This window comes from Magallana gigas, chromosome 6, assembly GCF_963853765.1.
Source record: "Magallana gigas chromosome 6, xbMagGiga1.1, whole genome shotgun sequence".
Taxonomy (NCBI): domain Eukaryota; kingdom Metazoa; phylum Mollusca; class Bivalvia; order Ostreida; family Ostreidae; genus Magallana; species Magallana gigas.
The window spans coordinates 32,487,159-32,514,145 of NC_088858.1; the positions used below are offsets into that span (position 1 = coordinate 32,487,159).

The following is a 26,987-nucleotide window of genomic DNA, read 5'->3' on the forward strand; positions in this document are numbered from 1 at the left end:
AGTTAAAGAGGAGTTCCGCCGACAAAATACCCCTATAAAAATCATAAAATCGACGATATCTCAAAAACGGAAGTGACGTCATCAATGAAAAAAATTTGCAACAAGGTTCAGATCAATACCTATCAGATCTGAAAGTTTCATAAAAATTAAATGAGCCGTTGCTGAGAAATGGCGTGCACAAAATTTGTAAGAAAAAAAATAATAATAATAGGGAAGAAGAAACAAAGCAATAACAATAAGGTCTTCCGCTGGAAACGGAAGACCTTAAAAAGTAGATGTAACCACCAGAGAGTGATAGTGAACTAGCCATGTATTAAATAGTTTTGAAATAGTCATCCTATTGTAACAGCATGAACACCAGAGAACTAAGGTAGAGAAACAATGTAGTACTTGAATGTTCTTTTGTATTAAAGGAGAGAATGTCTCTATCCACAGCAGGCTTCAGCAGATCAAACTTTAAGGTGGACACAATAAAAATTAAAGACATTAAACAAACAACATTTTATTTAAGAACAATATTCAATGGAAGAAAACAAATTTGGAAATGTTATCTTTAGCATATACATAATCAAGTACATGTAACAATGCTGTACACTTTTAACTATTGGAGAATTTAAAATAGAATTTCAAGTGTAATTTCAAAATCCCCATATGAAAAAAAAAAACTACTGGTAAAACATTTATGTTCACATGCAAGAGGAATAGTGAATAAACTGTCCCCCCCCCCCAAAAAAAAAATCCCCTGTCAATTATGTGACAATTTTACTGTTATCCCCCCCCCCCCCTCTTTTCTTAGGCAATTCATGTATTATAATTTGTGCTTAATTTGAAATGGTTGTTAAAAAAAATTGATTACAAAGTGAATGGAAATGTTTTGGCGGGAATTTTAATTTAAACAAAATCTAATTAGTTTAGTTGCCCCAAAGTAACCCTACATACAGAAAAAGTACTTTTCACTATATGTATTTGGTACTTGTACTATGGTTGCAAAACAATAAGTACCAGACCTGGTTGTACAATTGCTATGAGAATCAAAATCCAAAATTACCCGTACATTAATACCTGTAAAAAACAATAAATCATCTTCATTTTGTTCTTCAAATCATTTTCATACAGAATACAACTGATTCAATTTTTGACTATGTTGATAAACAATTGCATGTTAATACATAGTAAACTAATCCAACAAGAAGTTGTCAAATAACAAAAATATAAAAGAACGTGTCATACAAAAATCAAAAACTGTACACTTTACATGCATGTTTACAATGAAAAATATCGAAAAGTAAATTTTTGTCTTTGTAGGTGATTTGGCAGCTAGAACAGTTTACTTTCTAAGAATGAGTCAAGAAAATATGAATAACCAAAGGATATCTGGAAAGAAATTTAGATTTCTAAATGTATGATCATTTTCATACTACAGATTTCCTGAGTTTATTAACTATTGTTTTTGATGTAGTTCAAATGCTACAAAGTCTAGCAAACTGAGCATAATAATGCAAACTTCAACGGTAAAAACTGTATGTGTATATACAAAATCTTCCTTGTGAGTTTCAATCTATGAAACATACATTTGTAATGATGCAAATGGGCCATTACCCATACATTGTTTTAAACACACAATGTAAAAACAAGCCACTTGCACTGTTCTTTTATGCGAACATGTTATTAAAAAAAGTTTTTCGAAGTAGGAAGACATTTTGCTTTCATCATGGAAAGCCAATATTGAACACATGGACAAAGCAATTTCCCCTCATATCTCTCTTGATCATATAGAAAGGAATTGACAAATCAAATACTGTAAAATTATGTTAAACAAGAAAAGAAAATTAACATAAATATAAAAAAAATAAGGTGTACCAGCGTATGAAAGTAGAACATATTACAAAATACATAAATTGTTCATTTTTGATTGCATATACGGTCACATGTATTGATTTTGAACACTTTGTGGCAATCAGCAGAAAAATACTTTATTTGACATACATAAGTGCTGACCAAAAATATGTTAACCCATCAATGGTTATTAAACTTATGGAAACAAATCCCCCTTAAAAAAAGATAACAATTGATACATCATCGGGAACACATTTGATTGATTGTCTCATTGGCAATATTAAGTACATGTACTAAACAGGATAAGAATATCTCTACAGATCGATTGAAAACAATACAAAATTGTCAAAAATAATATCATGTGTGGATTTCACAACCATATTTTTTGGCAATAATATGACCTGAGACAAGGCATGGCTGTCAATTAAAATATTTAAGGGGTGCCATGAAAATTAAAGAGTGGTTAGTTTCTAAAATTATGTCAACATTGGAATATTGCAGTTTAACAGATGATCTCTGTATCAACATGGTCATATTTCAATAAACTGGTACAATCATGTTTAGGTAATACATGTATCATATAATTGATGTATTGGTAAAATGAACACCAAACTTGCACAGAACTTGCCGTGATTTAAAAACAATTTCTATGTTTGCATGCTTTACATAAGTAAGGAAATCAGTACTTGCGTACTCACAATGATGATAAAGCTTACAGATGATATTCCAGTATTCACACAATAACTGCAGATTTTAATACAGATGAAATCACAGATTACATGATTGAAATATTTACCCATAAAAGACAATACATGCATCAATCATCAATGTATAAATGGACGGTTTAAGTTTTACAGATAATATCAGTACAATTATTTACAAAGCTGCTTCAGTTTCTATGGATGTCAGATTTTATATAGATTATACAGATTTCCAGATTTCAGATTTAAAATGGATGGTGCAGTATGATCAAACTTAATGCTTTAATCTAAGGTTGTTCACTCCATCAAATGACATCACTTTCCTTCCATTAGTAACACTTCTTCAATGTCTTCCATTTGTTTTGTAATATCTGATTTAAAAAAACAACAAATATTAATGACTGTAGCTCACCTTAATTGTCATTCAATTACAAAAGCTAAAAAGTTTCTGATTTTTACAATGCACTTACCTCTACATCTTTGTGTAGCAGCATCCAATTTCTCTTTGTCTCCCTTTAGCTCTGAGATACTCGAGCGCAAGGTGTTGAGTTCATCTGTTAACAAACAAGAAGAAATGTATTGCTGAAATCTGCTCTTTTCAAATCAAAATTGATGATTATGGCTCACTGCTGTTAATTAACTTACTTTGCAAAATCAGGTTCTGTTTCAACACAGATACAAATGCTTTGGTGACAATCTCATGAGACCCAGCACATGTTTCTTTGCAGGATTCTTCAAAACAATCACAATATAAGAATTGAGAAAGATCAAGCTCCAAATAAAAGAGAAAACTCTGAAGAAACTTATCCATCCAATCTCAATTGACAAAAAACACTGATCATTCTTCATATAAAATTGACTGTATGTCATAAAGTCCCAACAAATCTGTCAAAAACAGGTTATCTCCCTTGAATTTCAATTAGTCCAGTGTGAAACAGGAAGGGAAATGATAGAGCAAAAATAATTGTTAGAAAGTCAGTACAGAAACTACACCTCAATTTTCACATGTACAAACACGTACTATTTAATGACTTCACTTCTGAATCAATAACATAATCCATTATCATAAATTACTTGCCTAAAAAAAAAAAAGACTTACTGAAGAACCTTTGAAGGGTTTGGTCGATTTGTTCAGAGTCTGCAGTCAGTGGTATGCTGGAGAGAGTGGCCTTGACCTCCTGAAGGAGGCGTGGCTCCACCATGGCATCACTGGCATTCTGGTTGTTATTGTTGGTTTCCAGGGAGTTCAGGAACACGCTGAAACCGTCCAAATCCGTCAGACTACTATCTTCTTCTACAAAATATGCAAGAGTATGCTGATTGCTGACAGAAAATTTTGTACAGATAAGTGTTAAAGGTTTACCTTAAGCAGGTTCAGGTCAGGGATGGAGCATTATTGTTTAAGGTGTAAAGCCCCATGAGAAATTCGCTCGCTTGTGTATTCATGTCTATATAAATTGGGTGTTAAAATGACCTCAACAAAGTCTTTCTAAGACAAGTAAACAAAAGTAAATCATTTTCTAACGGCCAATCAGGGACCTCAATTCAGTTGATTGACAGGGATACACAGACCAGGCAAATTTGAAGGCAGTGCTAATTTTCTGGATCCCCCCTCCCTAAAAATTGTAATTTTTCCATTGAAAACTTACTACTTTTTTGCTGAACTTCAACTGCAGTAAAATCCTGGGACAAATTTCTCTGTATCTGCCTCTTCTCCGACGACACTTGAGTTGGGATGTTGCAAGAAACAGTGTCGGGTGGATGCACATCAGTGTTCTCCATAGAGGTCGGTGTATGGTGAGCTGGGGTATGGGGTTCTTCTAAAACTTGGCATTCTGCAGAATCCCTCTCATTCTCCTCCTCATCAACAAAGAACCTCTCTGTTTCCCTTCCATCGATGATAGGTATCTTTCCAATCAAGTTCTCTTCCATGCTGTTGCTTTGATCTTGCATATCTTCCTTTTCTTTTATAAGAGATGACGAAATGACCTCAGAAGTCACCAACATATTTTCATCATCCAGCTTTGAACCGAGTGGAGAACACATGTCAACTGGCTGGGAACATTCTTCTCGTTCGTCAACATCTTCAGATAGGTTATAAATAACATCAATTCCTTTCTTTTGGGCAACATCAAACAAAATTTTTTCTTCAAGTAGAGTTGAGTTCTCTATCATTTCTGGAAATGACGGTTCCAATCTATTCAGAAAACTGGCATCCATCCAGTCGCATTTGAGCGCTTTGTATTTGTTGTCTTTCTTCAGTTGCATACATTCAATAAGATCCTGAACATCAAATCTTTTACACAAGTCAGCAAGCGGGTAAAATTTGATTCCATCGATCACAAGAAATCTGAAATGTTCACCAAACAAAGGAGCTATTCCTCCCTTCAGTGGCATCTGACATTCATTGGCTTCTAACCCAGCTTCATCATCCATGCTGTCTTTTCCAGTTTCAGCATCATCATCCGATATCTCTATTCTATCCACAGCTTCATCATCCACAAGGTTTATCTGAGGTGCAGCCTCATCATCAACAATATCCATACTAGTTTCAGCTTCATCATCTTTTATATCTTGTCCAGTGTCAGCATCAGAATCCACTTTCCCCATATTTGTTTTTTGAGGAATGAAATCATCAGAAATAACACCATAAGCCCTAGCTTCATTCATATCTTCCATCTGATCACTTTGAACATTTTCTTTCAATTTGTCAACTTGCACTACCTGCTGGTTTGATTCAGACACTACATTATCCTGACAATTTTCCACAGCATCTATTTGCTCTGTCTTTATCTCCTCACATGCAGAAAATTCATCTGCTGTATCAGCGGAACTGAAATTATCCAATATGATAACATCATCAACATCATCGTAACTTGAAGTTACATCACTCTCCTCCATGTATGGAATCGTAGCATCACTTTCGTATCCCATTGAAACACTACTCTTCCGTTTAGCTAAGTCACTATAAACATTTTCTGCTAAATTCTCAAATGATTCACCCTCTGAAGAGCTTTTGTCCAAGTTTTCTTGTGATGAGATGTTTTCTTCATCACTTTGGAGAGTCTGTATGCATTTATCACCACAACTCTTCAAACCAAAGAAATACTGATAGAGTCTATGGGCATCACTGATATGAATGATTCCGACATGTTTTCCCTGTCCTACTTTGAATGGATTTTCTGACCTGTTCATGTACTCTCTGACTTTGGGTTTCAATATTTCTGGCAACTCCTTGTAGAGAATTTTCAAATCACGTTCTTTTGCAAGAAACACAGTGGTAAAGTACTTGGAACGAACAGACTTTTTGCTTTTCCCAGAGTAATTCTCTGCGAGTGACATAAAGTTTTTGTTCAATATTTCTTTCATTAACAAGTACTGTCCATTCTCACAATTAATACACAAGACTTTTTCTCCATGGAATCGAATCGGAAAAAGTGAGCGAGTTTCAAGGTACACACTGGAAGCTTTCGGTGATGGATTTTCAGTTCCAGAGTTCATATCACAAGTCTGTTGTTCTTCACTTCTTTGATCAGTCATCTTTCCACTGTTGATAATGCTTTCACTATTTGGAGAACTTTCACTTTCATCCATGGAAGATTCAATAGGTGTCCTAATAGAAACATTTTGATCTTCAACTGCCTGACAGGCAGCAGATGGTTGCTTGAAGATGACAGGATCTTCTGACTGTTGAGGCAAATCAATGTCTTCTTTATCAGACTCCTTTCTTAACTTTTTAGATGGCTGATCAGCCTTCCTCTCTGAATCCACTTCCGTTGGGAAACGCTTACGTTTGTTAACATTTATTGTCTCTTCATTTGTTTCAGCATTTTTGTTGTGACTCTGTTCCAATTCATTGCCAACCCCATTTTCAGGGCCTCCCACCAAATCAACAATTCGTTCTGATTCTGGTGTCTTTGTTGACTGTTTTGAACAAGGTCTTTCTTTGTTCACTGTTTGACTTGCATTGTCTTGAGATGATTCAGGTTCCATCTCTGAGGGCTTTGCTGTTGGTTCTATTTCCAAGATTGAAGCAGCCATAGAATTACTTTCAGCAATATTCTTGTTCTCCATTAACACTTTATGCAGGACATCTGAAAGTGTCTTCAAACTTTTATCTGATAATTTCAGTTTCTGGTCAACAGAAGCACTTTTCTTTTTCTGCTTTGCATGCAATGGTGGATGAAAGGGTAACTTCACTGTCAATTTTTTGTTCCCCTTTTTACCAGTAACTGCCTCATCTGATTCATCAGAATTCAAACCCACTGAATCTTCACTTTCTCTTTCTGGGCTCTGGTTTTGATCATTTTCCCAGCTTTCATTCGCTTCCACTTTAATAGAAGCCAAGTCTTTATTTGTATTTGTGGTGAGGTATTCTGCTTGACTACCAATATCCACACGGTTAGCTAAATTGACAGGAGATTCAGGTGGACTAATAGCAGTATATGTCTTAGCCAAATTAATGCCAGAGTTAGGAGAATTGCTAGCTGGGCTTATATCAGAATATGTATCTGCCAAATTTATAGCAGCATTAGCTGGACTAATAGCTATATCTGTATCTCGTAAATTAACAGCAGTGTCAGTTGGACTAGTACCATGTATGCTGGGCTCACAATGCTTGGGTGTGACAGTGTTGTCATTTGTTTGACTGACACTGTCAGTTACCACATTACTCGTGGCGGATTCTGTTTGACTGACTAATCGTAAAGTAGTTACTTGTTCCTGTTTTTCATCAGGGAGCCTGTACCACTGTCCAAGAATGGACTTATCTGAAGGCTCTTCATCTTTAGCAGGGGATGCAGAAGTACTCGGAGAAGGGTAATTTTTAAAAGTTCCAACTTCTTCCAAGCGATTCAAGTATGTCTCTGCAAAATCCTGAAAGGATGCTGGACAGCCAGAGGGATGTATTACAGCAAAGCTTTTAAGATAGTGATCGTACAACTGCCAACAGTGGACATAGTACCCAAACTTAGCACCGGATGGAATATTTTTCACAATGGCAGAAGACTTCTCCTGGAAGAATTGCCAAGTCATGGATCTTAAGTGTTCGGGCATTGATGAAAATGGCACAGAATTCACCATATTTTGCATGTTTTCTATAGGTCTGAACCTTGGCTGACCTTGTGGTGTGATTGCTGACTGTGTCTGCTGTTGAGATGAAATGTTTCTTCTGTACTGCCGTGGCGGTCTTCGCTGTGATGAATTGCATGATGGATACGGCATTCTAGGTTGGTTTGGAACTTGGCACTGTCTCATACCGTGGCTTACCATATTTCCTCTTACCAAATTGCTCCCTAAAAATAAAAGAACAAAACTACAATTAACATATCTTTAAAAACTTAGGAAAAATTCACAGCAAAATCTGTTCAAAATAAAGATTTCTTGCTTTATTTTTAAAAATTTGGTCTGATTTATCTTCTTTCACTTTTGTCTTGTCTGTCACTTTTCTATCCTGTCTGTCAATAAGTTCATATCTAACACACTTTCTCCCCCCCCCCCCCACTCAATATTTTGTAGAACACCCAAAAAATCTTCATCATAAAAAAATGATAAAACCAAACCTAGTAAACAGTTTTCTAAAAATATGTTTATTTTTTTGGGCAAATACCAACAAGTTCAATCAAGGAACCAATTTAAAGACCATTATAAATCTATTGACAAGAAAAAAATAAAGAATAAATATAATTAGTCTACTTGCCTTGACTCTGGGCTGGTGTGTGGTTCCTGACTTCAGGATAGCCCTGCTGGGAGAAGTATATGTGTTGAGAGGAAGGAGGGACAGTGTAGTTTTGTGACCAATCTGTGTGACCTAGGGAAACACCGGACGTTACAATTCGTTCTTGAGAATCCCTCCCATGGCTACTTTGTCTACGATTTTGTTGCGGCACTTGAAAAATTCTCATATCTTGTGGGCAGTTATTGGGCTGAGAATCAGCTAGAATCCTCAGAAGATGGGAATGATTTTTGGCTGATGTTGGATGTACAGTTCCTGTTCGAAGGGAAGAAGGATTCGTATAAACGGATGCGTTTTTACTGACGTCAATATTGGATGCTTGTGTTGACAGCACATTTGTAAACTGGTTCCCCTGGATTGGTGGTGTTTGGTTTGAGGAGTTTGGGTATTGCTGATAGGCAGGATGGTAAATGTTGGGAGGATTTGACAGCTGTTGTTCCATACGTCCATTGGTTATTGTACCTTAAATGTACAAAGGACAATTTGTTGAACTACAGATGTAAAGAGCAATCACTTGGGAATCGGCAAAATTTTAGTGACTCAATTTTCATGGATTTTTTGGGGGCATCCTTTTTTTAAGAATTCATATTCCTACATTTTATGAAAAACAGTTTTGATGCAGCACATAACTACAATTAAATGCATCTCAATAAACGTTGAAATTCAGTAAACTTAAATGATTCCATAGCAACATGAGCCAGTCAGTTTTATACCAAATAAAACCTTACACAATTAACAAAAGTAACAAAAAATTCAATTCTGAGCGAGAAATTAAAATCTTTCAAAAAGTTCATTTCGTTTACATGTATCTCAATATACTTCCAGTGAGAAATGAGTCTCTCTGACTTTCTTACCTATGCCCCCTATCTGGTGGGGGTAGGGCATTGTGGTGAATGAACTTGGTGGCTCTCCCTGAGAACCTCCACTGGTCCAGCCCTGAGGGGCAACCCCCTGGCAGTTTCCATTTGGCAGTTGACCACTGTCCCAGGGTCCTGGGTTGGTGGCCATGATATTTTCATTTAGGTTGTGTTCAAAAACATGTCGGTTCCAATCAGGATCTTCATGAGGTATGTTCACGTAATAGCTTATTTCTTCATTCTATAATAGAGATAGGCATTGTAAAGATACATGATTAAAAGAAACAATTTTTTTTAAAGAAATGGTATCTACTGTACCAAGAAAACAGGGTACCAAAATCAATTTCTGAAATCAGGGTACAAGTAATTAATATACAAGATAAAAAATACAAAATCATTGTCTAGAAAAGACAATGTGTTGCAGAATGTGAAACAGAAAACGGAAAAAATACAAACATATTACATGTATTACCATGATTACATATATCAAAAGGATCATTTGTTTCAATCTGTGGCTTTTAAGTCAAGATATTCTGAACTGAATTGATTACTCAAACATATATCTATATTTTTTAGAAAAGAAATGGCCAGCAGGACCTGGATTGTTAATCAGCTATTATGGGACATTATGGGTAGAAAGTTAAATATAAGTATCCCATTTCTCATAAATGTTAGTAAACAATTAAGGCTATAATTGATCATAAGCAGGGCTAATAATAATGACACAATAACACAATTTAAAATTTGTGTATCCAATTGTGTTACATAGAAAATTGTCCACGACATTTTCCTGTTATCATTATTGTTGGCATTATGTATTAACAGTATTATGTACTATACTTGGGGTGTTCAGATCGAGACTCAAATTTGACAGCAACCCAAAATAAACCTGTGTGACCTTGTTCTGGATTGATATTGTTTATAAACAGTGGACATGTACAACTTTGCATCCATGCAATGCTAATTTAAGATTTGATTTGCAATTGTATTAATTAAATTGGTGTTGAATATACATGTAATTTAATTACCTACAACTAATATTAGCCATGAAAATCAACTAAAAATCAACAACAACGATAGATTGAAACTGTTTGGATACAATTTAGTCAAATTGTGACGGCATTGAAAACAAAATATTCACAACATCCAAAATCCTCGATTTTCTCCAGAAACATTTTGAATGCATGCGCAAAGATATTCAGCAAATATAACCTCTATCACATATTTTTAGAGGCCCTTTTTTCTAAAACTTTCATAGTGCTCTCACATTGTACAGTGCATTGATATGGTGGTTGTGTGTGTATATACATGTATTATGTAAGGGTTGTTACACATGCGCACAGGCATTTAATTGAAAATTTGTGGTCATTAGATTGGAACCATGCAACAATTATTTTATACTTTCATGTTAAATACTGAAATCTGATTGGTTTAGACGCAGTTGATAATCCGTTCTATTACCCTCAGCATTAGCAACACACTTAGCAACAGGTAACACAATGAATTGTTACATGCGCGTAAATTATGCGCGTACGGTTCGCCGTGGAATTCTTGTCATTTCTATATAAAAGCAGAAAAAAAAATTTAAGACATTCAGTATAATAAAATAAATAGTGCCTGTTTGGGAGGATAACAGTTGAAATTGACACCCCTCGAAAACCATTGTCAAACTCCGCTTCGCGTCGGTTGATAATGGTTTCCTCGGGGTTTAAATTTCAACTGTTACCCTCCCAAACAGGCACTATTTATATAATGTCATCTTCATAATTTCAAAAGGGAGAGTGATGTCTGGTGTCTCTCTCGTTTACTCTATTACTGCAGTCAGTTGCTTCAAGCTACAGTCACCGTAACAAAATGTTTGTTTTCCTTCATGATTAAAACAATGTAACAGATAGTCCCGTTTATAATAACCTTCCTGGTGATACTTCAGTAACATTGCCCTTGAGGACAGGTATATTCATTTATACACATGTCTATTGGCTTGCTACCAAGTATCTGCAGGTCAAGCTATCTTTCATTAAAATAGCTTTTCCCTACATACAAGTTCTCAACAATCAATTTTTACAGCTTAGCAGATTAACAGCAATGAAGATTTACAGCTAAGAACATTAACATCTCGCTAAATGTAGAGCTGTATATATGCAAATTAGATCCTGTATTTTGTCCAATACACAGATTGCGGAAGGTTTTAAACCAGCAACAGTTAGGCAGACTGGGACCACTGTGCCATTTGCTGCATGCTACATGTCAAGAATCTAAAAGTATCTGTTTCTTTTGCAAGTGTTGCTTCTATCTTATAAATCATCTGGTATCAAACAATTCTTATAACGTGATTCACAATGCTTCTTAAAATGAGTCAGCTAATTCTGATAGAAATAGACAAGATATCAAAGAAAACATTCTATTTTAAAACTTCTTTCAGAAGTTGAGTGCTCTGAATGTTATTTACATCTTCTAACTACAATATATTTAGCTGTTGTTATTTAATATGAATGTTTGGTAATTAACACTGATGCTTCTCAGCTGGGCACCCAAATCCCCTTACTTAACACACTCAGCAAACATTCTACACACAGTGAGTTTCTGAAATCTTATATTTCAGCAGGTGTGCATATTTTTTATTTTAAAATCATTTTTTTGGCACTGTTTCCTGTGTGTAACTGTGAATATGATGTCTGTTCAACAAAAGTTATGGTTTAAGAGTTTTACACTGATAAGAAAGAGGAAAATCGTTCAACTGTAAGTACATGGTACAATTTGATTTTTGTCAGCTCTCTAAATCATAAAAATTGCATGAATGTTCATTTATTCAATAGATATTAGATATAGCAGTAATGCATGAATAAGCTTAACACGTTAAGTCTAAAAAAAAAAATTGTAATGCCTACCATAACACAAGTTTTCTGCTTTGCCATCCACAACTTTCTGGTTTCAAGCTGTGGATGGTGGGAAAGGTAATCTGACACTCTCAGCACAGAATGAGCAATTAGAGGGTTACTGGGAGAGAGATGGGGGCACCTTGTCATCAACCAATCTCAGACACAGGGGGTCTGGCCACGAATATTTATATCCTGCAAGCTTTAAAACAGAGAATGGCTGGGACATTAATTAAATGCCATCCTTAGTCCCTCCTTATGTTTATCAAATCTTAGAGCAATTTGGTGATGCTCTGACCTTAAAAATTTATAATGGTGCACATTAAATTATTGTCCATGACAAAACATGTACAAATCTACACAGAGAGAGAGAGAGAGAGAGAGAGAGAGAGAGAGAGAGAGAGAGAGAGAGAGAGAGAGAGATCAACCGTTCTGAATTAAATTCCATCAGGATAAATAATTGCATGCCATTTCATCTTTCCATATTAGTCATTATTTATATCAGAACAGAATATATACCAGTGGCAGTGCTAACCTATATATGCTGAAAGTTTAACCTTTCATGGTGTATTGCATGACAGAGGCAATTTATGAAACATACAATGAAAAAGTTACATGTTAACAAAGATTATAATTGATAGGTCAAACAAAATAGAATTTGTCCTAACGAGACAAATTTTTCAAATACTGCAAAAGTACATTTCCCTTATTAGAGCAACTAAAATAAATATTTATTAAAATAGGATTTTTGTGAGACTTATTATCATGATTATAGACAACAATATTTTAGAATTGTGAATTCAATGAATCGGCATGTGTATTACAGCTTCTCAGTTAAAACACTTAAAATTCCAAAATGTCAAATTCACATGTACCCAATATCTGAGAAATGAGACACACATTGACAATACCCTTCCCACAATGACAATACCCCCCTTGCTTTCTCTCTCAATTCATGAGGATAAAACCTTGAATGTGAATTCTTATCTGAGTTTTGACAGATTCCATTTGTCTTTTAAAAATTTCCCTCACATCCTGCTATAATGTAACTACATGGCTTGCTAACTGTCCCCATAGGATTAAGACTTTCTTTGATGTGCTTGTAAACTTGGAGATCGAAATTCATGAAACACATCAGGATTTGCAGACTTCAATTGTTTAAGGTGGTATGGAACACCTCCTTGTTGTGACGTATTTCTGATCGAAATAAACAATAAAATTAAGTATAATTTTATAAATGTTTTCTTTCCCGGTACGGATACTTTACACGTAGCGCAATGGGTTAGAGTGGTAACTACATTACTGTACATGTAAGTCATAAGTTCGAATCCCACTGGGGCTTTCATAATTTTTACCTTTCCCAACAATTTTAAAATATATTTTTGGGGCAAATATTGTAAAAATTTTAAGAATATAAAACGGTGAAAGTATTTCCATTAATAATTCTAATATAATGTACTTTCATCCACATTAATATCGACAGGTGTCCCATACCATCTTAAATGAAAAACAAGGAGAACTCAACATATTTCTATTACCAGTACAAAACAAATATAGAACTTATCTTAATTGTCTTTTATTTTCAATTTCATTTGCCTATGGTCACATCTATTATTTTGACTACTTAGTTCAAAAGGTTTTTATCATTTTGCAAAATTACCGGTATTCATATTTATGTTGCACTTAATAACAAACACAGTATAATCCACAAGCCAGTACCCATTTCAGATTATCAATTTTTAGCTGAGGCTGTATAACAGCCTCCGTATATTGTGATTGTCTTGCCCGTGACGTCAAATAATGAGGATTCCTTAATCACCATCAAGCGGTGGACGATAAAATGAATATTTATGAGGTTCAATGAATAAACATGGTGTGCTTCTTTGTCTCTGTCGTATATCGTTCGCGTATCAATTAATCTCCCGTGCAGACGTATATTTCTTTACAGCTGCACCCCCCCCCCCCCACCCCCGCAAGTGATTTGGGAAGTCAGTGTGTTTTTACAAGCTTATAAGAGTGTCGCACGTGAAAAAAAAAAATAGATAGAAAAAACAAAAAATCTTTTATAAGATGCAAACAATAGCCATAATATATATCATTAAAACTGGTACCATATAATTGAACTTGAGTTCTCTGCAAATTCAAAATAAATAGCAAAATTAAGTTCATGTGTTTATTGTGTCCATAGTCTTAACGAGAGAGAGAGAGAGAAAGAGAGAGAGAGATTTCTGTTGAGGAAGAAGAAGCATACGAATCAAACTTCACAAACACAGTATATCAATCTTTAAATCAAACATTACAAACAGTAAAGAATACATGCACTTTGTTCCTTGTTCATGCTTCCTTTCTCTTTACGTGAAATCAAAACATCACAAACAGTGTAGAATGCTTTATTGTTATGCATACTTCTTTTCTCCTTACTTGAAATGAAAACTATTAGAACGAAACTTTTTTACTTTATCTTGGAAGGAACAGTGGTGCACCTCGCGCGTTGATTTGATTAACAGGGGTAACACGTGGACTCGGACTGAAACTGCATGCTGGATTGAATCACAATGTACTATATTCATTTGTGGATACTAATTTTATGAATATATAATATATGTATATTTCAAATGAATGTACATAAAATTACGCTTAAAACTCTCTCTCTCTTTCTCATAACTATTATGATAAGAGAATATCTGGACTGACAACACTCATTAATCAAGAAACCCCTTCTGTAAGATAGAGGGGATGGGGGGGGGGGGGGGGGGGTATATACGGTTAGACGAAGTCGTTTGCAATTTAGAGGTTATCTTTTGTCTTGAACAGGTGTGGAATCCTCTATGACATGCCGTTTTCTACCTTGGGTTTGCAAATCACTATACACAGGAAATAATTATTATATCGACTAAACTAAATATACACAAGAAAAGAAACGTGTACATACAAGTAACTAGTTCACATTGTATTTTTCAAGTTTGATTTGTATGCCTTTAATAACATGTACAGTTTCCCATGTTGTTTTGTGATGCAAAATAATTTCCTACTTCCTTTTTTTGTAAAGAATAAACACCTTTATGTAGTAATATAGCAAGCTTATAAGGTAAAAATAAGAGAACAACACTAATTATTTTAATATCATCTACCTAACTCATATCCTCGCGACCTTAAATTACCATAATACTTAACCGCTTCATGAATATTCTAACATGATAAGCGGTAAGCGGGCGGTTTTTTTTTCTTAAATAAAAAAAATCATACATTGCCATTAGTTTAATTTCTTCCGAAATGATGCCTCCTAATCAGTACTATCAGTACTTTGATTCCCTATACATGATGTCTCAGATAATGACTCGTGATCTCTGTATCTTGCTTTTAACTCTCTGACTGACACTTTAATTGATCATTAGAAATGCATTACTCAAGCATTATAAACAACAAATATAGAAAATAAATTTGACCAAAATCGTGACATTAACCCTTAAGCTGTGGATGGTGGGAAAGGTAATCTTACACTCTCAGCGCAGAATGAGCAATTAGAGGGTTACTGGGAGAGAGATGGGGGCACCTTGTCATCAACCAATCTCAGACACAGGGGGTTTGGCCACGAATATTTATATCCTGCAGGATGTTTACAGTAATGTTGCTTTATTCAACGAATCTGTAGGGATTACCTCCCATACTTTTCCATGAAATCTTGTCTAATCTTTATAAAAATCTACAGCTTGTGTTCAACTTATGCACAAGTTTTCAGATTATTCCATAAATTATTGTTTCAAAGTAAAAGTGAGAACAAAGTAATGTCTACAGAAAAACACAGATTGGATAGAAAGACAGATGGGGATTTCAGTGTCCCCAAAACTTTATTTGCAATGATATAATTCATCGTAAATTTACATCCAAAAAGAGATGTCATATTTAAATTGAACTATGTAATCACTGGCGGATTTAAGGGGGGGGGGGGCGTGGAGGGCACACGCCCCCCCTAAAATTTTCAAAGTATGCATGACTGTAGATGATTTGATAAATTTTACATAGAAAAGTTAGCATTTTGTGTTTCACTTTATTTATAATTATGCCTGACTCAATGTTACACCTCATTGATACACCAGCTGTGCTATGCTGACTGTAATTCTGCTGCTCTATAAACATCTATAAACATCTGATCCAAATGCATGTTGACAGGTTCTGATAACAAACCAATTAAACTGTATTTAAAACAAGCAGTGTTGGTCATTTCATTAAATGGCTGCATCAAATTCCCCAGGGCCCTGAACTTGGGGCTTCGACCAAGAATCGACTGGAAATCCCAGCAGTTTTGTTTCAATTGTAGACTGCGCTGTCATTTCCCTATTGCGATGCAAGCAAAAATTTCTGAATATTTAAAAGCTGGTCGAAGGTAAATATATAATTGCATTTAAAACCAGATGGTCTATGTGCAATCATTAATTAATTACTGTATATTTTTTGAAATTTTTTCTAGGTAAATAGACTTTTTTAATATAAGAATACTGAAGATAATAGGGGCTCGGATACCGTAACGTCATTAGAATGTTGTAACTTTGATAACCTGGTTAATTTGGGGAGTTCATGAATGCCTAAAATATTTTGTTTTTAATCCAATACATGTATTAGGTATAAGTAACAATATGTGTCAAAATGTTATATATATATGTTATAGGCTTTTGTGTAAAGGAAGTAAGCACCAAAGGAAAAAGTAGATGGCAGAAGTCTTGTGATTAAAAGAAATGAAAACTTTATCTTGTTTGTTTATTTTTATTGCTTATTTCATCTTTTAAAGGTGTACATAACTAAAAAAAATACCACTATTCTGAGCCTGGTTTAACCTTCAAAATACACGAAAACCCAGGAGCTTCATGGGGCTTCACCCCCTGGGCCCCCACCAGGGCTTTGCCCTGGACCCACGGGGGGCCTCAAGGCGGCCCCCAGACCCCCTGCCTCAATAATTTTATCCACGCCCCCCCTAACCACAAATTCTGTATCCGCCCCTGGTAATGTATATATGCCAAAAACAGTTCTGTATGGAAAAAGAATGGAGAGTTTTGAGGCCTATTTCGATTTCTTTGGCAAACATCAAGAAAATTCTGCATTTGAGTGGAGTTAACGAATTTTGTTGCAGAAAAGAGGAATAATTCCCATTTAGCGTAATCATTCCTCAATAGGGTAACTGCCCAACCACAGGGGCTCAGTTGTTGGATTTATTTCCAAAGACAAATATGATTCCCTTTACTTTTTTTAATGTACATTGAATACACCTTTTCAAACATGATTTTAAATGGGGGGGGGGGGGTTAGCAAATGATTTTATTGCAATACACAGAAAAACACCTAGGATTACCAACTATAATCAATTTTGTCATCTTACCAACTATAACCAATTTTGTCTTGGGAACAAATAATTAAAAACTCCACTATCCAACAACCAAGCCCCTGTCAGCCTGTCAGTGCTGTGTGCCCAACCATATAGGCACCTAAATTTTTATCAACCAGTCGCTCAATAAGCCAAACAAAAAAAAATTCTACCATCTCTATATATATATGAATACACCCTTGTGTATTTGTATGTAGAGGAGGAAGATTTTTTTTTATATTTGGCTTATTGAGCGACTGATTGATAAAAATTCATGTGCTTGTGGCCCAACTTAACCTGACACCAGAGACTATGCTGACACTCAATATCAAGTTTTATTAAATGAAAGTTTCACTTCTAAGCGACAAAAATATATTATGCAAAAAATATAAAGCTAAATATGGATATTTGAAATGCATTACTCACCAAGGCTTGATTTAACGATTGTTTATATACATGCAGACCATAATTTCTTTCCAGTATTTAAAGCGCCTAGAATAGGATAGGACTAACAAACGAATAGGAGTTACAGCGTGTCTATTGACCTTAATGATCAAAACAAAAGAAATCTTTATTATATGTATGTTCTAAAGGTATTTGTAATTTATTGTAGATTATAAATTATTTATAAGAACCAAACAAGTTATTAAAACAGCAAACATTTAACAAAATGCAAATATTATTGTACAAAACTAACGAATTGATTTCTGATCGGGTTCGATCAAAATACAATGAACTTCCGGTTCATTTTTTCTATTAAAAAAAAAAAGAAGAAGAGAGAAGTTGTTATTAAAACTGCTTGTGGCTTTTTAGCACAAGACACAGTGGGAAAATAATAACGAATTCTCTAGTCACAGTAAGTAAACAGAGTTTTGATTTTGAATATTTGGTTCTTGGTGCATAGCTACATTATGAGTAAATTATAGCTTCATGTAGGCTGATTATTTTTTACCTGCAGATAATGACTTCCTTCTGCTGTTCTAGTCGTTCGGGGACCTGAATTAACCATAAAAATAATTGAATGCTATGCAGATTAAAATTTGATGTGCATGCACGTTTTATTGACAATGATGTTGATACAACCCCACCAAAAAATGAATCTGGTAGAAAGGGGGGTGTTGAAAATAACATCTGATGGACCCATCTTGCAGTGTATCCATTTGTCCAATTACAGGCAAATTTCAATTTTTTGGCAGACATACACAGTTAAACTTTGATATCTCGAACACTGATATCTCAAATTCAGTGGATATGTTGAAGTGATTTATATTAGTATCAACCACTTATTTTTGAAGTATTTTACCCTCGATATCTCAAATATTTGGATATCGCGAAGTTTTTAAACATTCCCTAGAAGGCTTCTAGTTCGAGATAATTGAGTTTGACTGTATTTTCACATTCTAATTTTTCTATCCTTTTGGCATTTGATTCCATTCGAAATATTCAAGGGAAAACATTTAAGAAATGCATACACATGTATTTGGCACGAAGGTTGCCCGTGATCTGTCATGCCCCAAATATTTGACCATGGTCTGTGGTCACAACATCATCCTCATCCTCATCATCTTTAATGTAAGTTTGGGTATATGTTTTAAGGATACAAGGACTCTACTATTCCTTAATTATGGAATTTTATGGGGAAAAGTAAAAAAAAAAAAAGAAGATGTATGATGTAGATTTTCTGTTACTTTGTACTATTAAAATTATCTAAATATTTTTTGTAGTGATAAGTTTTAAACCCTTTTAATTTTTAATGAAAGACTGCATGAATCTTTGATTATGGAGAATGCATAAGCTTGTTGTCATGTAACATTGCATGAACAATTCTTTATTTAATAATTTATATTCAAAAGCTGCAGTAAATATAACTAAATACCAGTAACAAAAAAGGAGAATTGACTATGAATGCTAATTAATATTGAATTCTATTTAATACAGAACCTAGTAATTATTCTCTCACAACTTAACAATTCATCATATTATATGCACTAATAATTCATGTAATTTTTTCTTCCTCCACACTCATTAGTAATTAATGAACAAACTCAGCAATGGAAGGAAGCAAACCTCCCGGAAAAGACCAGAGTGAGGATGCAGAGGAAAAAGCTAAAAATCAAGTAACATCACAAAAGAATCATTCTGCAAATGCAACCCACAGAAATCCACAGCCCACTCATGGTGCCTCTTCCTCCTCCGCAGAGGCGGAAAATAGTCAGCACTTTAGCGGTGCATTATCCGTCAAACCCTCCGAGGCACGTGCACATAACCTGACCACAACCACCATTTCTCCATCAGCCTCCTTTGCCAACAACTCTCTGTGCTCTAGTCCTACATATATGCCACTTGCTTTAGCTGCTGGATCTCTCTCCTCAGGTGCAAATAGTCTAACAGATTTTGAAAAACAGGTAACCTCAAAATTTTAATTTTTTTTATTGACTCTTTAACATTTTTAAGTTTTTATGCACAGGGCAGTTTTTTTGTGTGAATTTTTATACTTAAATTGTATTGATTAATTTGATTTACATATAAACTTGCATGTAGATGTTTAGACTCTGTTGTGTTGGTTTATTTTAGGTGATTAATGCCACTAGCGGGTCAGTAGGACATGGTAATGCACCATACAATTGGCAGTCCACGAAAACATCCATAAAAGAGCGCCTGCACTACTTATATAACACAGAAATTATGTGTGACATCCACTTTCTAGTCGGGACCTTGCCCAATCAGCAAAAGATTCCAGCCCACAAGTTCATTTTGTCAGTTGGAAGTGCTGTTTTCGATGCCCAGTTTAATGGACCAATGGCCACCTCAGAGGAAGTGATTGAAATCCCTGATGTGGAACCAGAAGCTTTTTTGGCTCTGCTCAAATTTCTTTATTCTGACGAGGTTACGATTTGCTCAGACACCGTTATGACGACTCTGTACACAGCAAAGAAATACGCAGTGCCTGCTTTGGAGAGAGCATGTGTAGAGTTCCTAAAACGCAATTTAAGTAGTGATAATGCATTCATGTTGTTAACCCAGGCTCGGCTTTTCGATGAGCCCCAACTGGCTTCACTGTGCTTGGAGACCATCGATAAGAACACCTCTGAAGCAATCATGGCTGATGGTTTTACAGACATTGACAATGACACTCTCTGTGTAGTGTTAGAACGAGACACGCTTGGCATCAGGGAATGCAAACTCTTTGCAGCAGTTTGCCGATGGTCAGAGGCGGAGTGCGCCAGGAGAAACTTGGCTCAGTCAAGCGAACACCAGCGGAGTGTTCTTGGAAGAGCTCTGTCCCTGATTCGTTTTCCGCTGATGAATGTGGAAGAGTTTGCTCAAGGTGCCGCGCAAAGTGGACTGCTGCAAGATCGAGAGGTGGTGCAGCTCTTTTTGTACTTCACCGTCAACCCCAAACCCCAGATCAGCTTTCTTGACGTGCCTCGCTGTTGTCTTACGGGCAAGGAACAAGTGGTGTCTCGCTTCTGTCAGATTGAGAGCCGATGGGGATATAGTGGTACCAGTGACAGAATAAGGTTAGAATTTACATATATATTTATTCATTTTGTATGATTTGTATTACATCTACATATGCTATAAATCTCACTATTCATGTGTTATGGATAACTTCCAAAGCATTTAACATTTCAAATTACTTCCTTACATAGATTGTGTTTTGAACCCCTTTTTTTATTGATCCATGAACTCAAATGTTAGCTGTAGTTTTAAATGTATGTCACATTTGCTATTAATTTAATTAATATGACGGTTGTCTGCAAATTTTGTACCCAAACTTGAATATTCAAATTCAACTAAATCTTCGAAAAGGATGGCTATGAATTAACGATACCACAGTACTATTTAAATTATCATTTGATTCTACTGTCAATGGACATATTTTGTTGTATTGTATATAATATATAAATATGATAAACAAATGGTTTCGACACAAGATTGTTTAGAAACTGTTGAGTTTATGATGTAGAAGTTTGTGATTTATGTACATGTACCGGTAAGTTGAAACTTGTACATGCCCAACAGTACCAGTAGTTTCTGATGTTCTTTGTAGGTTCATGGTGAACAGGAGGATTTTTGTGGTTGGTTTCGGACTTTATGGAAGTATCCACGGACCAACTGAATACCAAGTCAACATTCAGGTCAGTATCAAAAACACTTCACAGGAAAACAGAGGCAGCAGATAGGCTAAGCATTATCTAGATGTTCACTCCATTGTCAATTTGGGAAGAAAAAAAAAACTTTTACGTGTTTGCATCTACGGATAAATAGTTCATGTACAACTGTGAAATTTGGTTAGCAAACTTAGGAGTCACATCAAATTCCACAAAAGCTCCTCATCCTTTCATTATCACATCCCTATACAGGGTTGCAAATAACCACTCGCCCACTCGATAACGCAAGTAATTTTTACTGTGGGCCACTATTTCTCAAAGTTTTAGTTGCCCACACAGCGAGTATAAATTTTTTTGGCAATCAAGGACCAACTTAGATGAAAAAGTAGCTTTTTGATCGGTAACTTCACCGGAATTTCCTCTGAAGGAGAAGTTGAAGTCGCCCTGCATTATGAGTTGACAATCATTTCATTAATTCTGAAGACGCTCTTACAGCCTCAGTTAACCCCTGTTGTAATTAATAACTCGAGATTGTCATATCTTCAGGGGTTATAAATACGGGTGATGCAACCACATACTCTGCAATCAATGTTTATTACTTTTAGTGTTGATGTTACAATTAGTTGGTAACTTGTAATTAGTTGATAACTCTGCCAAACTAATGCTAAAATAATCATAAAACCGTTTGTTTGCAGTTATCTTTAAAACTTTTTATATAATGGTTGTAACGGGGTCAAAGGGTTGGACCAATTAGTGGCAATTACCTTCAAAATACACAGAAATACAGAGACTAATTTTATTTGTCATTATAAGCTAACAAATGTATGAATACAAAAAGAATTAAATTTAATAAATTGTATCTAATTCAAATCAATAATGGCACTTAACAATTCCTATTCTACTTGTATATATTTTAATATTATAAACTCACTTCATTGTGAATATTAGTGGGCCCCTATAAATTATTGTGGGCTTGTATAAATTTAAAAGTTGGGAGCCCACATGGTCCCTGGGTTTGAAAATGTTATTTGCAACCCTGCTATTGCTTAATACCTGGGTCACTAAAACTTGATAGAAATGTGAATTTTCTACTTATTTTGCAGGTCATTCAGTCGGATTCGTTGAAGGTGATGGGTCAGAACGACACGACCTTCCTGTGTGACGGGACAAACAACACCTTCAGAGTGATGTTCAAGGAACCCGTGGAAATACTGCCCAACATCAGCTACACAGCTTGTGCTACTCTGAAAGTAATATTGAAAATTAAAAATTCTGCAATTTTGAATAGAAAAATTTACTGCATACAGGGAAATATTCGCCCCTGTTTTATTTTCGCCCCTTTTGCACTGGATGTCAGCAGACAAATTTAAGACTGCATGAGCAAATTCCCATGTCTCAAATTATGTCTCTTTAAACACAACTTTTCTGAGCTAACTCAAGACAGAGTGAAACTGTTTGCAAGTGAAGAGGGGTGAAAATAACCCTGTATACAGTATTACACAATTTGATTTGTCTTAGAATATAGTACATGTATTTCTTTTAATTTTTTGCTCTGAATGCAATTTTGTTGATTTTTAACTTGCATTTGGATTTGCCTACACATTTACTGCATAATATACTTAAAGGCACTACATTTACATGTCATGTTATTGTAGATAGCAATACTGTATACAAGGAAATATTTGCCCCCTGTTTAATTTTATGCCCTTTTCACCCTCATTGTCCATGGATGAATTTAAGACTGGGCAAAATCCCAGTGTCTCAAATGCTTTCTCTCTTTCTCTTTAAATGCAATTGCCCAGGGCGAAGTCAAGATGGGGCAAAACTCTTTGCCAGTGTAGAAGGGTGAAAATAACACAGGCGAAAATAACCCTGTATACAGTATTCGATCTTAGTCACAGGATATCAAATTATTTGCTGATAATCTTCTTCTTTCACTTAAATACTCTATACAAAGCATTCATTAATGTGAATTTTTAATTCAGGGTCCAGATTCTTACTACGGAGCCAAAGGACTGCGGAAGGTCACCCACGAATCTGTGTCAGGCGGAAAGGTTACGTTTCAGTTTACCTATGCCTCCGGCAACAACAATGGAACCTCGGTGGAAGACGGACAAATCCCAGAGATCATTTTCTACACATAGAATCAAATCAAGTGGACGAGACTGAAGTTGCGTGATTGTGATCGTAATATGCGACAATTCAGAAGAGCTATGATGGCAAATGACATCAAACTGAGCAAGTGATAAAGAAAGTGTGTATTTATTATTGTGCTTTGAATTGTGATATATAATTGTACTAACAATGGATTGGTGTATTCTTAATGTTGCTATTGATAGCATATATGTGTTGAAAACTGATATTTTCAATCAATCCTTTGTATTTTTGTTATTACAAGATCTGCAATTTGATATCTCTCAGGCGAAAAGGTATTTCTCCTCTTTTTCTGAAATTGTTATACATGTATATACCGGTATGTTCATACATGTATATGTGCAGGGATGGGGTCAATTACAATAGAAAGTAATTAATTAAATTACAATTACTTGCTTAAATCCTTCAATTGAATTACCATTACCATTACAAGAGTTTTCAAATGTAATTAATTAAATTACAATTACTTTGCAGATGTAATTAATTAAATTACAAATTACATTTTCATCAAAATTTACTAAAACCATGTTGTATCGGTAGCTACAACATACATGTATAAACATTGAAGGAGGTATGTCTATAATGTGAATAAAATTTCGTCATTATCAAAATACTTTGAATTCACTCTTTTAGAATTTGCTAACTACTCTGATAGGTAACAATTTTTGGAAAGAAAAAAATAAATGTGGTTTTAATGTTTATTTCAAAATGCAGGTTGTCACAATGTGGAAGTGTCCAAATACATGTACCACCTTGATATTCAATAAACATTTAAAAGTCATATCCCCTAACATACACCTGTCCTGTCAACTAAAGTATTTCTGCATGCAAAACGTTTGTCTGAAAATTTTCTCCTTTGCATTTATATCCACTATTTTTCTTCATAAATACAATGCCAAAAATACAGGTTAATATCAGGTAGAGGGCAGACTATAATTGTTATCAAAACAAAATTCACACCTGTTGTTTTATACCTATTTATCAAATGTTTACAATAAGGGAACACATACACCCTGTGGACATGTTTTGCATCTAAAACTTAAAACCCATTTGAAGCCATACATTTTAGCTCTATGTATTTTAGGCTATCAATTACAAAGCAGGACTTGATAGTTTATATAATTTAGGTAACACTGATTTTGTTTGTTAATTAAACAGTTATTTTTGTTTAACTAATTCAATGATAATTGACACACTAATTATTACAATAAGAATGAAAATAATTTTTTTTAAAAAAGAAAATAGCTCAAGCAAATCATCAAATACATGTGCCTAATGAAATTTGGGAAAACTTTATATGATTAAATATCACTGAAAAAATTAGTAAAATGAATATGATAAATTAATAGTTCAATGATTTTTACTACTCTTCCTAACTTGACCTTGTACCACGATAGTGTGGGAAACAATGGGTAGTGGACAGTTTCATATTTATAGGTACATCAGTGTGTAATTGAAAGTAATTGAAAAGTAATTGGAATTACATGCCTTTTTTGAAAGTAATTAATTAAATTACCATTACATGTAATTAAAAATGTGCCCAATTACACATTACTTACAATTACATCAAAATTTGTAATTAATTACACTCAATTACCATTACAAATTACCATTACCCCATCCCTGTATATGTGAAAAAACAAAATCAGGTTAAGCATGAAATATTTTTGGAAAACAGGTACCCGTACATACATCAGTTTTTGGATACTTCAACCAGTTGCTTTAAAGCTGATACTTAGTTAAGACTTCTTCTGTTTCCACTGGTAGATTTGATCTTGAATTTTGCACAGCTTTACAAGTCATTGCTATGTATACAATACACTGTATGTGCAATCTCGGATAGTTTAAATAACAAATAATTTCCTCCAGAGTGATATTCTCTAGATAACAACTTCTCTTGACAGACTTGTTATAAGGAAGAAAATGTACATACAATATTTTCATAGTGCATGTATTTTTCTTTGTTTTCATTAATATTAATTCTACACATGTACATTTACATGTAGCTAAGAGAAACTTGATACATGTAGTGAAGACAGAATTGAAAGTACATTGCGCTAATATTCACTTCAGCATTTTTGGGGATCACTACACAACATCAAGGTCTTGCACTTAAAGTTTTCTGTTAAGGGTACTGGATGGTCAACAAAAGAACCACCAAATCAGCTGCTTTAAAATTTTAATAGGATATTTTTAGCTATGAATTATAATAAAGCAAAGGAAAAATCCAAATATTTTAGCTTTAAACATTTTTTTTTACATTTTTCTAGATCTTCATCCAGGGCTTTTTATTTAAAGTACCGATAGACCAATCTGCTATTATTCATACTGTAAATTCCTAATTCAACAGGATGAATTATTATCTGCGTAAAATCGGGGAAAAACACATCCCACGATTTTGAAATCTCACTTTTTATTTTCCATACAGTAATGAACAAGAAACTATGATAAAAATTAGGCATTTGCGATTTTTATGTTCTTGCTATTTGATGGAAAACAATTGAATCACGGAATTAAGTACTCATGAAAAGTCAGGAATCTACAGTGTATGCTTAACTTCATTGAGCTACATGTATGAAGTTTTACGTAAATTCTAAACACTGGGGGGATTTTAATCTGCACCATTGTGGAAATGTTCAGACTCGGTGTGTTCATACGCATGTTCCAGCATGTCATTTATGTGATTTAGATTAACCCTTGTGATATTTCATGTTAATCTATCGTCCTTTGCCTATTCATATTTAATATAATGATTTATTTTTTGTTTTGTCACCCCCATGCCTTAGTGAAAGAATTGATGTTATAAACATGGCTTCTATTATTAGGCTTGTTGTAAATTGTTACCTTGCCATTTATGACTTTTTACTTTACGAATAACACACAGAGGTAATCCAAACTTATTGACATTTTTTTTTTAATTTTCATAGTTTGAAATTTTTCATAGTTTGAAAATTATTTGAGAATTAAGTTTTTTTTTGTTTTGAATTACCAGGATTTTTAATACTGAATGATAATAAAATTGCATACATTTTTTTGTACATGTATTAATGGTAATTTCATTGTACTTTATAATCTTTACAGATCCAATGCATGCTTTAAGTTGATTAAATGTATACAAATTTGTCATGAATTTCTAATAAAGCTGTATCAAAATGAATTACCAGTAGTTCTTCAATTTTCTTTATTAAATACATGTATGTGATAAATGTGATTAAATATATCCTCATTATCTTTTTTATAATTAACAGCTTCAAAACCTTAATGGTAATTAATTGGTTTAAAACTATGAAGTACTATAGATTCCTAATTAAATTCAAGGAATTAATTTCTGCTTCAAATTGCAAGAAGACTTTAAAATA

The 26,987-nt window shown here is 34.4% G+C and overlaps 3 protein-coding genes across 6 annotated transcripts; 1 reads left to right on the top strand and 2 right to left on the bottom strand.

The window, feature by feature from the left end:
* Positions 1-775: 775 nt before the first annotated feature.
* On the bottom strand, positions 776-7,831 carry LOC117689133 (serine-rich adhesin for platelets). Of its 3 annotated transcripts, none has more exons than XM_066087400.1 (5): positions 4,190-7,831; positions 3,637-3,831; positions 3,183-3,269; positions 3,008-3,091; positions 776-2,908 (listed from the first exon to the last, which is right to left on the bottom strand). In XM_066087400.1, the coding sequence occupies exons 1-5, from the start codon at positions 7,806-7,808 to the stop codon at positions 2,853-2,855; spliced, it is 4,041 nt and encodes a 1,346-aa protein (XP_065943472.1). In that variant the 5' UTR covers positions 7,809-7,831; the 3' UTR covers positions 776-2,852. The 3 variants fall into 3 exon arrangements, with proteins under 3 accessions (XP_065943472.1, XP_065943474.1, XP_065943471.1); XM_066087402.1 differs by having other exon boundaries at positions 3,637-3,828; positions 4,187-7,831; XM_066087399.1 differs by having other exon boundaries at positions 4,187-7,831.
* Positions 7,832-8,227: 396 nt separating this feature from the next.
* Positions 8,228-12,253, bottom strand: LOC136276368 (uncharacterized). The gene is made up of 3 exons (XM_066088254.1): positions 12,017-12,253; positions 9,126-9,369; positions 8,228-8,733 (listed from the first exon to the last, which is right to left on the bottom strand). Exons 1-3 carry the CDS (start codon positions 12,152-12,154, stop codon positions 8,228-8,230), a joined length of 888 nt encoding a protein of 295 aa, XP_065944326.1. The 5' UTR covers positions 12,155-12,253.
* Positions 11,731-23,970, top strand: LOC105320821 (BTB/POZ domain-containing protein 1). Of its 2 annotated transcripts, none has more exons than XM_034469048.2 (6): positions 11,731-11,867; positions 19,389-19,764; positions 19,934-20,880; positions 21,414-21,501; positions 22,578-22,724; positions 23,460-23,970. In XM_034469048.2, the coding sequence occupies exons 2-6, from the start codon at positions 19,411-19,413 to the stop codon at positions 23,616-23,618; spliced, it is 1,695 nt and encodes a 564-aa protein (XP_034324939.2). In that variant the 5' UTR covers positions 11,731-11,867; positions 19,389-19,410; the 3' UTR covers positions 23,619-23,970. The 2 variants fall into 2 exon arrangements, with proteins under 2 accessions (XP_034324939.2, XP_034324938.2); XM_034469047.2 differs by lacking the exon at positions 11,731-11,867 and adding an exon at positions 18,058-18,215.
* Positions 23,971-26,987: the final 3,017 nt, after the last annotated feature.

Coding starts and splice junctions, on each gene's coding strand:
- LOC117689133 (XM_066087399.1), bottom strand. CDS start 7,808: ATGGTAAGCCACGGTATGAGACAGTGCCAAGTTCCAAACCAACCTAGA. Junction 3,832..4,186: donor TGAAGTTCAGCAAAAAAGTA/GTAAGTTTTCAA, acceptor CATATTTTGTAG/AAGAAGATAGTAGTCTGACG. Junction 2,909..3,007: donor TGCTACACAAAGATGTAGAG/GTAAGTGCATTG, acceptor TTTTTAAATCAG/ATATTACAAAACAAATGGAA.
- LOC136276368 (XM_066088254.1), bottom strand. CDS start 12,154: ATGACAAGGTGCCCCCATCTCTCTCCCAGTAACCCTCTAATTGCTCAT. Junction 9,370..12,016: donor AGCAGAAAACTTGTGTTATG/GTAGGCATTACA, acceptor TCTCTATTATAG/AATGAAGAAATAAGCTATTA. Junction 8,734..9,125: donor CCACCAGATAGGGGGCATAG/GTAAGAAAGTCA, acceptor TGTACATTTAAG/GTACAATAACCAATGGACGT.
- LOC105320821 (XM_034469048.2), top strand. CDS start 19,411: ATGGAAGGAAGCAAACCTCCCGGAAAAGACCAGAGTGAGGATGCAGAG. Junction 19,765..19,933: donor TAACAGATTTTGAAAAACAG/GTAACCTCAAAA, acceptor GGTTTATTTTAG/GTGATTAATGCCACTAGCGG. Junction 21,502..22,577: donor AATACCAAGTCAACATTCAG/GTCAGTATCAAA, acceptor CTTATTTTGCAG/GTCATTCAGTCGGATTCGTT.